This window comes from Myxine glutinosa, chromosome 9, assembly GCF_964187855.1.
Source record: "Myxine glutinosa chromosome 9, kmMyxGlut1.1, whole genome shotgun sequence".
In the NCBI taxonomy this organism is placed as follows: Eukaryota; Metazoa; Chordata; class Myxini; order Myxiniformes; family Myxinidae; genus Myxine; species Myxine glutinosa.
Genome location: NC_136269.1, coordinates 43782452 through 43795436, shown reverse-complemented (window position 1 = coordinate 43795436; position 12985 = coordinate 43782452). Strand labels below are relative to the sequence as shown.

Sequence of the window (12985 nt, the reverse complement as noted above, 5' to 3'; positions counted from 1 at the left end):
CAAGCCGATTAGATTTTGGAGGTCCGGATCCAGATCCGGCCAATCGGTGGATACAAAACGTAAACTGTTCATCCTGGCGGAGGTATGCGCTCTACCGAGTGCCGTTCTGGTTTACCATTTGTATTCCGTCTCCTCCACTGTAGACTGGAATGGTCAACAAGCATCTCCAGGAGCTGATGGATGGACTCACGGCCAAGGTCTTCCGAACGTACAACGCTTCCACAACACTGCAACAGCAGCTAAAGGAGCTCACAAACCGTACGGCATCATCGCACCTTGTAATGCACATGGAATTGGCCATCTTGTTCTTTGTTATATAGGTGAACAGTGAAGCCAAGTAAAATAAAATTGATGAAAGAATCGATAGGAGGGGGAAGAGGGGTTGTGAGAGGGGAGAAAAAGAATGGGCGTGTGTTGTGTATGATTTAATCACCTTGATTGGATGTCAGGAGGTGGAAATGAGCCCTTCCAGGACCCAAAGTATCCACCATTTATTTGTTGCTTCTTTATTTATTTATTTTTATCACGTTTCAAAGACCAATCTGTGATGTTCTGCTCATAGCACTGAATTCCGACAGCCTCCAATTGTCCTTCTCTGATGACTGTTGTTTATTAATGTTTCCTTCAGTAATATCCCTGACAGTAGTTTAAGCTCAACCTTCACTTTTTCTAGAAAATTTCAAAGTGAACTTGCTATAACGCTAAATGTCCCAGATCCCAACAAGGTCGTCCCAGATGACACTATTGCTGTGGTGATGTCTTTGTCAGTAGCTTATAAATCTATAGGATAGCTCTGCTGTAATTTGAAGACTTTTGTTTTCCATAGTCGTTGCTTTAGGACACGTTGTCAGCCAGGTGCCCCTTCAGTTGTCCAACGAGATGAAAAGCACATGATGACCTATCTGGATTCAAGGAGTGGTTAGGCACTTCCGATCCTGACTGTCTCCTTATCAAACAAGTTATTTTGGAAACTCTCCCTGGAATTTAATTTTTTTTTAAATTAATTTCAGATTGCAATGAATCCACACTTTCAATACTGATGGTTTCCCACAATATTGCATGCAATGAAGTGTCGATTGTCCCAAAACGACTGTTCAATATGGGTAATGTTATGCTCACACAACATAGATGCATGTGAACATTTCCATTATCCATTACCAGTCCACGTCCATTTGAGAAACGCACATCACCAAACTGTGCTGTTAATCTCTTCGACATCTTACCTGGTTTGACATTGCTTTTTCCCTCTGAAGCATTGCTGTCCCAGAACTTGACACATTGTGTGCTGCGATTTTGGAAATGCCCAAAATGCTTCGCAAAGCTGTGACATCTTTTCACACAGTAGTTCGCACCACACCCAATCCACCCATGCTTGACTCCATCTATGCTCTTTGATTATTCGGGTTCCTTCTGATGACTCAAATGTAGTATTTGGTTTTCCAATTCATTACGATTGTACTATATCCTGATGCTGTGTGGACTGTGCTTCCCTGCTGATGGACCTCTGGTAGCTTGTAACTGTTGCTGCGTTTTTGCCTGAGGAAGTAATGCTGAAATATATCTATCTGGGTTCTTCCCAATATCTTGCTGGGGCTATGAGCTGGGGCTAGGAGCTGGGGCTAGGAGCTGGGGCTTGGTGTTGTTTGTTGTCGTGTGACTACCCTTGGTGAAGAACACCGTAGGATAGCACGGATGACCAAACGAGCTGCTACTGCGAGGCGTTCAATCAAATGGCGGATAATACACGTGGGGGAGCAAGAGGGAGAGAGAAAACCGGAGCCTTATCTGAACGGCTTCCACCCGACGTCTTCACCTGTAAAAAATAAACTCACACGAAACGGATTTAAAATGTACAAAAATAAATACCGGCTTTATTAGGAAATTGCCGGTACAAAATAAAACACGGTAACACTAAAATTTATATATAGAGTGCTCCCACACACAGGAGTTGGGGTTAGGCATTAAGGGAAGGAGTTAGGGATCTTTTGGGGGTTGGAGTTGGGGCTAGGAGTTGGGGCTAGGAGTTGGGGCTAGGAGTTGGGGCTAGGAGTTTGGGCTAGGAGTTTGGGGCTAGGAGTTTGGGGCTAGGAGTTGGGGCTAGGAGTTGGGGCTAGGAGTTGGGGCTAGGAGTTTGGGCTAGGAGTTTGGGCTAGGAGTTTGGGCTAGGAGTTTGGGCTAGGAGTTTGGGGCTAGGAGTTTGGGGCTAGGAGTTTGGGGCTAGGAGTTTGGGGCTAGGAGTTGGGGCTAGGAGTTGGGGCTAGGAGTTGGGGCTAGCAGTTGGGGCTAGGAGTTGGGGCTAGGAGTTGGGGATAGGAGTTTGGGCTAGGAGTTTGGGCTAGGAGTTTGGGCTAGGAGTTTGGGGCTAGGAGTTTGGGGCTAGGAGTTTGGGCTAGGAGTTTGGGGCTAGGAGTTTGGGGCTAGGAGTTTGGGGCTAGGAGTTTGGGGCTAGGAGTTTGGGGCTAGGAGTTTGGGGCTAGGAGTTTGGGGCTAGGAGTTTGGGGCTAGGAGTTTGGGGCTAGGAGTTTGGGCTAGGAGTTGGGGCTAGGAGTTGGGGCTAGGAGTTGGGGCTAGGAGTTGGGGCTAGGAGTTGGGGCTAGGAGTTGGGGCTAGGTGTTGGGGCTCTTTGTTTCTTTCACATTTCTTTCTACTTTTTCACATTTCTCCTTATTTATTATAATTCTTGCTTGTTCTTTCTTTTTCTCTTTCTTCATCTATCTGTCCAAGGAGAAGTGAATTATTGCAGAGATTTTTCTGGAAGGTTCACTTGGCTGCGCCTGGATGGATTTGAGGGTTGTGAAGTAGTGGCTGAAACCCAAATCCTATCCAGGTTCCTCCTGATGACTCTATCTTTGCTCTTTGCTTATTTGGGATCCTTCTGATGACTCCAATGTAGTACAGTATTTGGTTTTCCATTTCATTGTGACCGAGAACAACACTTGCATTTTGAGATGTTTGAATGCTCCACCTTCAGAAGATAAACAATTTTCCTTTACATCACACTTCTTGTCGTACTTGCAGCCAGTGAAGGAATTGCAGAGAAGATCCTGTCGTACAACCGTGCGAACCGCGCAGTCGCCTTACTGTGCAACCACCAGCGCACACCACCAAAGTCCTTCGATCAGTCTATGGCAAACCTTCAGACCAAGGTGCGTGGACTTGTGCTCGTCTTTTTGAGACCCTGTGTCACCATAACCCAAAACTTGGGTTTGTGGTCGAGTTACATTTCGTGAATGGTATTGGTCTGCACTTTCTTTAAATTCTCAAATATGAGTGAACTCGTATCGTGTTTTTTGTCTGTGTCGTGTTTTAGGTCTGTTGTAGGATTTACTTGCTTTGCTTTCGAGAGAGATCAATATGTACTTGCATTTGCTGTACTTTGTGGCACAATTCATTAATTTGTGGAACACTACACAAGCAAGTGTTTACTTTTCTTCATTTTCACTTTTTGTTGCCTTAAACCCTGGAATTAAAATGCATTAAATCAGACTTTTCCACCTTTATTTACACATTGTAACCCACAACTTCCAAGTGAAAAACAAGTTCAACAAATTTCAGAAAATTTATTAAAAATACAAAACTAGAATATCTTGGTTGGATAAGTGTCCACCCCCCTGAGTTAATACTTGGTGGAAGCACCTTTGACAGCAATTACAGCTGTGTGTCTGTTGGGATAAGTCTCTACCAACATTGCACACCTTGATTGGGCAATATTTGCCCATAGAGCCTGGTGTTGGCTTAGCGGTTAGGGTGCCGGCTTGGGATCCCAGGATCCTGGGTTCGAATCCCGGTCGATCGCTGAATTAATGCCAGGAGGGTTGACTCAGCCTGTCATCCCTCCGAGGTCGGCAAATTGAGTACCAGCTTGCTGGGATGAATGATCACGGTGTGTACCCAGATTTAGAATAGGTACAACGTATCCCTGCGCATCGTAAGAGCGTGACCAAGGGTTGGCGTCAGGAAGGGCATCCGGCCATAAAAACATTGCCTCAAACAGGGAACCATGATTGTCATGGGGCCCGCAAGGCTAACCCCCACTCTAGCGGGGAAAATGGCCTTAAAACGATCATGCATTCATTTCATATTCTTCTGTACAAAACTGTTCAAGCTCAGTCAAGTTGGGTGGGTCATGTTGATGAACAGCAATTCATGTCACGGATTTTCGATTGCATTTAGGTTGGGGTTCTGACTGGACCACTCAAGGACATTTATCTTTTTGTTACTTAGCCACTCCAGTGTAGCTTTGGCTATGTGCTTCCGGTTTTAAAACACCTGGCTTTAAAACTCTCTGGTCGCATGCAGTCAGTCATGGCTGTCGTCTACCGCCCTCCCAAACCACACCCATCATTCCTGTCTGACTTCTCCTACTTTCTGACCCAGCTATGTTCCCTCTCCCCCTCAATCCTCCTCCTTGGTGATTTCAATATCCACATGGACTCCACTGACTCCACAATAACCACTGACTTCACTGATTTACTCACCTGCTTTAACCTCACTCAACATGTCGACTTTCCTACCCATATCCGTGGTCACATTTTGGACCTTGTCTGCTCCACTGGATTAAATTTGCACCATCTCTATGGCTCCGACCTCACCCTCTCTGACCACTTAGCCATCACTCTGACCATCAACATCCCCGCCCCAACACCAAGGCATTATCGCACAATCAACTTCCGTAAGCTAAACGCTCTTTCACCTACCTCATTCTCATCCACCCTCTCTGAAAAAATGTCCACTTCTCCCTTCATTGACCTCCACACCCCTTCCGACCTCACTGACTACTACAACCACACTCTCTCCTCCTGCCTTGACCAGCTTGCGCCTGTAAAAACCAAAACAGTTTCTTTCACCCATTCTGCTCCCTGGTTTACCCCTGAACTCCACCTGATGAAAACTCGTGCTCGCCAACTTGAAAGACTCCGCAATAAAACGGGTCTCACAGTTCACTCCCAAGCCTACAAGGACCACCTACAACACTACAAAGATGCCCTCTCCCGCGCCCGCTCTGCCTACTACTCTCAAATTATCCACTCTGGCTCCGGAAACCCAAAAGCACTCTTCTCGACAATAAACAAACTCCTCCGCCCCCTGAACACCACCACCCAGTCATTCACAGTAGACAACTGCATCTCCTTCCTCTCTTTCTTCCAACGCAAAATTGACAACATCTACAACAGCTTGACCACCGCCGCACCCGCTCCCCCTCCAACCACCTGCCCCCCCTTGTCCTGCCATCCCCTGTCTCGGTTCTCCCCAATCTCCCCTACTGACCTCTCTGAACTCCTCATAGGAATGAAAACTGCCACCTGCACTCTTGACCCCATCCCCTCCAGCTTTGTCAAAGCCTCCCTCCCTGCTCTCTCTCCACTTATCATTGCAACAATAAACTCCTCCCTGTCTACAGGCATCGTCCCACCTTCCCTCAAAATTGCTGCTGTTACCCCCATTCTAAAAAAACCTGGTCTAAACCCTGACACCCTAAACAACTTCAGACCCATCTCCAACCTACCCTTTCTGTCAAAAGTTTTGGAACGCGCTGTAGCCACTCAACTCAAACATCATCTCTCTGCCAATAACCTGTATGAAACATTCCAATCCGGATTCCGGTCCAACCACAGTACTGAAACTGCTCTCCTCAAAATCACCAATGACCTTCTCCTCTCCTCTGACGCTGGCAACCTCAACATTCTCGTCCTCCTCGACCTCAGCGCTGCCTTTGACACCATCGATCACACTATCCTCCTCACCCGACTTGAATCCACCTTTAACGTTACCGGCACTGCCCTCTCTTGGATTAAATCATACCTCTCTGACAGATGCCAGTTCATCTCCATCAATAACTGCAAATCCCCCACTGCTCCCCTCCCCCAAGGTGTCCCCCAAGGTTCAGTTATTGGCCCCCTCCTCTTCATCCTTTACCTGTCCCCGCTCGGTCACTTAATCCGCCGTCATGGTCTCCAATTCCACTGCTTCGCCGATGACATCCAGCTTTTCATCTCCACCAAGTCCGTCTCCACCGACACCCACTCTATCCTGACAAACTGCATCACTGAAATAAAATCCTGGCTTCAAATCAACTTCCTCAAGCTTAACTGTGATAAATCTGAAATAATCATCATTGGCCCAAAAACGCTCACAAAATCCACCCATAACTTTGCCCTCAACATCGACGGTATCCCAGTATCCACCTCCCCTCACATCCGGAATCTTGGCGTCATCTTTGACCAAACCCTTTCCTTCGACAAATACACTAAACAGATCACAAAGTCAGCCTTCTTTCACCTGAAAAACATTGCCCGTCTCCGCTCATCCCTCTCCTCCACGGCTGCAGAAACCCTCATCCACGCCTTCATCACCTCCCGTCTGGAATACTGCAATAGCCTCCTCTATGGTTCACCCTCAAAAATCACCAATAAACTCCAATACATTCAGAACTCCGCTGCCCGTCTACTCACCCATTCCCGGACCCGTGACCACATCACCCCCGTCCTTTACAAGCTTCACTGGCTCCCCATCCCCCAGAGAATCCAGTACAAAATCCTCCTCTTGACATACAAAGCCCTCCATAACCTGGCCCCATCCTACCTGGCTGACCTCCTCTCCAGACACACTCCCACCCGCAACCTCCGCTCTGCTGGTACCAACCTCCTGACCCCCTCCATCCGGACCAAATTCAGATCCTGGGGGGACAGGGCCTTCTCCATCGCTGCTCCCACCCTCTGGAACTCACTACCTCACACCATCAGAGACTCCTCCTCACTCACCACATTCAAAACATCACTCAAGACCCACCTGTTCAACACTGCATTCAACATTCAACCCACAGCATTTAACCCCTGACTATCTCTTCTCCTTCTCCCTCCTTTTGCTTTAAATATTTCCCTATTGATTCTTGTCTTTTTGCAATTGTTGTTTTCATGTATTGTTATGCATTATGTTTGCCACTCTGTCAAAGCGCCTTTGGGCTTCTGGAAAAGCGCTATACAAAATAAATGAATTATTATTATTATTATTATTAAAAGAGGAGGCAAATAGAGGCAAAAGCCTCACTGGGAGGCTATAAAGATAACAGTTGCGACCAAGGCCATGGAAGGGGGAACAGGTGGTTTTCCACAAAGTAAAGGATTATGCCATCACAGGGCCTGGCTTCATAAAGCAAATACTTCTTTATGAGGATATAATAAGTTTCCAAAGGATATGAAAAGAACAAAGTATTAAAAGGATACAGAAATCAATCAAAACAAAACATATAATTGGTTATACTTGGTAATTGGTCAAACAGTAACAAGCATCAAAGGGGAAGGGGGATCTCAAGCCCCACATATATGCAGTCACGTGAAAAAGTAAGTACACCCCATGTAAAGTTTTGACTTTTTCAACATATTTCAACATACAGCTATTTGATCTTCATTTCAACAATATTGATAGATAAAGGTGATATAATATAACAAATATCATGAAACATTTACATTTTGTAGTCCATTGTATAATTTAAATAAACATAAATGCAAATTTCACATGTGGAAAAAGTAAGTACACCCTTGGCTCTAATAGGTGGTGTTGCCCCCTTTGGCAGAAACAACCTCAAGTAGGCGTTTCTTATCACTGTCTACCAGTCTCTGACATCGACTGGGAGAAATATTTGCCCACTCCTCCATGTAGAAGTCTTTCAGCTGTGCGATGTTTGAGGGGTTTCTTGCATGCACAGCTCATTTCAAATCCCCCCACAACATCTCGATGGGATTTAGATCCAGGCATTGACTTGGCCATTCCAGAACCCTCCATTTCTTACTTTTCAGCCATTTCTTGGTGGATTTACTGGTATGTTTAGGGTCATTGTCATGTTGCAAGGTCCACCTTCGGTTGAGCTTCAACTTTCCGACAGATGGCCTCACATTATCCTCAAGCACCTTCTGGTACAATGTGTTGGCTTAGCCTGGTGTTGGCTTATCGGTTAGGGTGCTGGCTTGGGATCCTAGGATCCTGGGTTCGAATCCCGGTCGATCGCCGAATTAATGCCAGGGGGGTTGACTCAGCCTGTCATCCTTCCGAGGTCGGCAAATTGAGTACCAGCTTGCTGGGATGAATGATCACGGTGTGTACCCGGATTCAGGATAGGTACAACGTATCCCTGCGCATCGTAAGAACGTGACCAAGGGTTGGCGTCAGGAAGGGCATCCGGCCACGGCCATAAAAACATTGCCTCAAACAGGGAACCATGATTGTCATGGGGCCCGCAAGGCTAACCCCCGCTCTAGCGGGGAAAATGGCCTGAAAACAATCATTCATTCATTTTTTCACCTTCTGGTACAATGAAGAATTCATAGTGGATTCTATGATGGTGAGCTGCCCAGGCCCTGATGCAGCAAAGCTGCCCCAAACCATAATATTTCCACCACCATGCTTCACAGTTGGTATCAGGTTCTTGTGATTAAATGCTGTCTTTGGTTTTCACCAAACATGTCTTCTGGTACTGTGGCCAAATAGCTATGCCTTTGATTCATCTGTCCAGAGCACATTGTTCCAGAAGTGCTGGTCTTTGCCTTTCATTGGCAAACTTTAGTCTTGCCCTGATGTTCTTTCTGGACAGCAAAGGTTTCCTCCTGGCACACCTCCCATGTAGATCAAATTTGTGCAGCCTCTTTCTAATGGTAGACTCGTGCACTTTGACATCAACAGTGGCAATAGCTACCTGTAGGTCCCGTGATGACATTCTGGGGTTCTTTGAGACTTATTTCAGCATCTTGCAGTCTGCTCTCGGGCTGAACTTGCGAGGGCGGCCTGGCCTGAACAAGTTTGCAGTTGTTTGGAATCTTCTCCACTTGTAGATGATCTTTCGGACAGTCGAATGATTGATTTCAAATTGCTTGGAGATCTTTTAAAATCCCTTCCCAGACTAGTAGGCATCTATAACCTTCTTTCTGAAGGCCTCAGAGAGCTCTTTTGATCGAGGCATGGTGACGCCGCACACTTCAACAACAAAGAGCAAACCAAACTAAATGTCTGAGGTTTAAATAAGACAGGTTCCTCCAAGATCCTCTCTAACGATGTTCTAATCATTTGCACCTGAGCTGGTGCACCTGATTCTAATTTTAGGTATTTGAAGTAATGATAAATGTAGGGGTGTACTTACTTTTTCCACATGCGAAATTTGCATTTATGTTTATTTAAATTATACAATGGACTATAAAATGTAAATGTTTCATGATATTTGTTATATTATATCACCTTTATCTTTCAATATTGTTGAAATTAAGATCAAATAGCTGTATGTTGAAATAAGTTGAAAAGACACACACACACACACACACACACACACACACACACACACACACACACACACACACACACACACACACACATACACACGCACACAAACACACGGTTGTCCCATGAGTATGGAACCTTATGGCAAAAGAAGTTCTTCATGATTTGATTTTCAAATTTAAGTGTCCACCCTCCTATATATGGTTCCTAACGTATGAGCATATTTTAATACCACATCTATCTATAATTCCAGTAATCTCTGTGTGTATGTTTGTATGTTTGTATGTTTGTCTGTGACCGCTGTTTCTCGACAACCACGGGTCCGATATACTTGAAACTTGCCAGGTATATTGCTGGGGACCTGAGGATGTGCCTTTTCAAGGTTTCATATTAATCGGACAAGTAGTTACCGAGCTATGGCGATTTCTTTACCAAACTCCGCAAGCCGTTCGCTTTGGACCAAACCATTTCATGTAAATAGAGGGGGGGGATTGTCACCGTACTCGCAAGCCGTTCGCTTTGGACCAAACCATTTCATGTAAATAGAGGGGGGGGATTGTCACCGTACTCGCAAGCCGTTCGCTTTGGACCAAACCATTTCATGTAAATAGAGGGGGGGGATTGTCACCGTACTCGCAAGCCGTTCGCTTTGGACCAAACCATTTCATGTAAATAGAGGGGGGGGATATAATTTTAGATATATATATATAGTACGGGCATGCCCTAGTATTTACAAAGAGAGAATTGGGGCATTCCCCCCACCGTGAACTCCCTGGCCGTATTTATTATCGATGAAGGGTGGATAGGTGATTGAGAAGGTTCGTCATAGTCTTTGGTTTATAAGTTGAATTTGCACAGTAATCTCTTATTCCAGATTGATAACAAGAAAGCACAGTTGCAAGATGCTGTTCAGGAACTGCAGTCGGCCCAGTGTGATCTCAGGCACAATGATGTAAAGAACCGCAAGTGAGTCGACTATCGTTGCTTTTACGTGTAGCTCCAATTGTTCTTTTGTTGCATGTGTTGCGGCCAAATAAATTCAAAAAAAGACAGACCACAGTGGACCCTCGTTTTGTGGATGCAGGGCAGTTGAGAGCAAGCAGAAAGCGGTGGAGCGCTTGGAGGAGCAGCTTTTGAAACTGGAGGTGCAAGCAACGGACAGAGAGGAGAACAAGCAGATTTCTCTCGGCACCTCCAAGCTCAACTATCTTGATCCACGAATCACCGTGGCTTGGTAAGTGGGATGCCCCTTTGCTGTAAGCTCGGTGATGCTGAACAGCTCGTTGTGCATGATGATGCAATAATATCTATTTCCTGCTTGTCCATACATCAAAGCTGCTGGCTGGTATATGTCTTTGTTGGCTAATTTGTAAATCGAAAATAAATTGGAAAGATCGCTTTATGCACACATGATTTAAAGAGTCTTTTCATCTGTATTTTCCTAAAACAGTGTAAAAGAATGGTTGCCTCTGTACCTGAATTCTTTGTTGGTTGCTCCTGATCAGGAACGATATGTATGTAGCACGATGTCTTAAAGTTGTGGACGGATTTCGATGAAACTAGGTGGACATGTTGGGTGAGTGACAAGGAAGAATTGATTCGATTTTGCTGAAGATCTGAATATGGATTCGAATGAGAAAATGATTCAATTTTTTAAGTGATTGTTCACCATTGAGAGATCGGGTGAAAAGCGATATTGCATGATATTTTAAAAAGTTGTGGACGAGTTATGACTAAACTTGGGGGACGAGTTGGTTAGGTGACAAGAACAAGCCATTTAGGTTTTGGTTCAGGTCCGATTCCAGATCCGGCCTATCAGTGTGATACAAAACATAAATTGTTCAGCCTGGCGGAGGTATGCGCTCTCCCGTGTGTCGTTCTAGTTAATGCTTGTTTTCTTTTGTTTATTTCTTATTTGAGTGTTTTCTTACATACATTTGCTGTATAACTGTTTAATAATGTCTGTTATGCATCGTTGGGCATTATCACCATTCAAAATAACAATTGGATTTAACGGACATTCCTTCTCCCCTATTAACATGCCTTATTATTTAACATGCCTGTTGAATTGAGGTTTTACTTTATTCGTATTTGTTTCCATTAATACAAGACTTTCAAAACGACATAATCCGCCACAGATTGCTCGGCATGCGTGCACAGAAATCCCTAGTAACGAAGTCCATTGGGGTGGCGTAGATATATATCATGTGTCTGGGATAAGGGTCGTACCATGAAATGGCTCACAAAGCTTTTGAAGAAGCCAACAATATTTGGCAACTTACCTTTGAGAAAGGGGTGTGCCTTGCACAACGAAAGGGTTCGAGAACTTTCTGATCAAATAATCCAAAAAGTTGATAGCTCATGACGCCATGGCCTATGAAAGGCCTTAAGGTTTGTAGACGGGTGCTTTCTAACCAAACCTTCATGCTTCTTAACACCAATGGGAATGCCATATCTTGGGCTTGTTGATGTACAAAGTTAGTTAAAAATGAGGATATTTAGTATTAATCATATTTGGGAGAAAAATAAATAAATCAGTGTGACATGTTTGGGCTGTGAATGCCATTTAATGTTTTTTTGTTTTTTGGGGATCCTGGGCTACAAGATAAATTATACTAGATTTTTGCATCTATTGGTGAAAGGAGTTATAACCAAAGGAGTTTGTGTGTATGTGTGTGTTCATGTTGCAACCATGTTTGCCGCTAGCTAATTGAATTAAGAATAAATGCTAGGAACCTGACTCAGATATTTCTTATATTCCTATATTCTCGTGAGTCCAATTTGCATTCAGGAACAGAGCAATTGTGGTCAACCATTTTGAAATTGCCACTCTTTCGTCTAAATGCTGAAAATTGTGTTTAAAAGCCGATCTTTAAAACGGACTCCATGCTAGCAACTGCAGGTTAAAAGTGCCCGTCAATCCAAACTGAATTGGTGTAAACGCATACACGTTGATTCTGCAACTGGACCTGACGGCACCAGCCCACGGGTCCTAAAATCCTGTTCTTCCGCTCTTTCACTCCCTCTCTCTGTTCTCTTCACCCTCTCTTTTGCTCAAGGTCATCTGCCATCTGCTTGGAAATCTGCCAACATCACCGCTTTGCACAAAAAAGGTGCAAAAACAGATCCCAGCAACTACAGACCAATCAGCCTTCTCCCAATTATCAGCAAAGTCACGGAATCCATCATTGCTTCAGATATGAAATATTTCCTCTTCTCCAATGGCTTGATCTCTGATCAATTTGGTTTCAGACGTGGTCACTCTACTCTGGACATGCTGCTTCTGCTTTCTCAACAATGGATGGAGATCCTCAATGCCAAACAGGAAATTAGAGCTGTCTCCCTTGACATCTCACGTGCCTTCGATACGGTCTGGCACCCCGCTCTGCTCACCAAACTCTCCTCTTTTGGTATCCATGGAAATCTCCACGCATGGCTGGCGGACTTCCTCTCCAGTCGTAGTCGACGTGTGGCCCTGAATGGGTTTCTCTCATCTCCTCTTCCTGTTTAGGCTGGAGTTCCCCAAGGCAGTGTTCTGGGCCCTGTGCCTTTTCTGGTCTTCATCAATGATCTCTCTGACTCTCTTGAAAATCCTCTCTATCTCTTTGCTGATGACTCTACTCTCTGTCGCTCCATTCTTCATCCCTCAGATCGGCAGTCTGCAGCCTCCTCACTCTGCAGACCTGGACAAAATCAGACTGGGCAAATAAGTGGAACATGT

The 12985-nt window shown here is 44.9% G+C and overlaps 1 protein-coding gene across 1 annotated transcript in view; it reads left to right on the top strand.

The window, feature by feature from the left end:
• Window positions 1-12985, top strand: part of LOC137435433 (DNA topoisomerase I, mitochondrial-like) — an 85321-nt gene that overhangs the window by 57228 nt on the left and 15108 nt on the right. The window contains exons 12-15 of the mRNA XM_068129211.2: window positions 144-258; window positions 3019-3146; window positions 10139-10230; window positions 10349-10498. Coding sequence (XP_067985312.2) covers window positions 144-258; window positions 3019-3146; window positions 10139-10230; window positions 10349-10498 — 485 coding nt within the window. The remainder of the gene's footprint in view (window positions 1-143; window positions 259-3018; window positions 3147-10138; window positions 10231-10348; window positions 10499-12985) is intronic.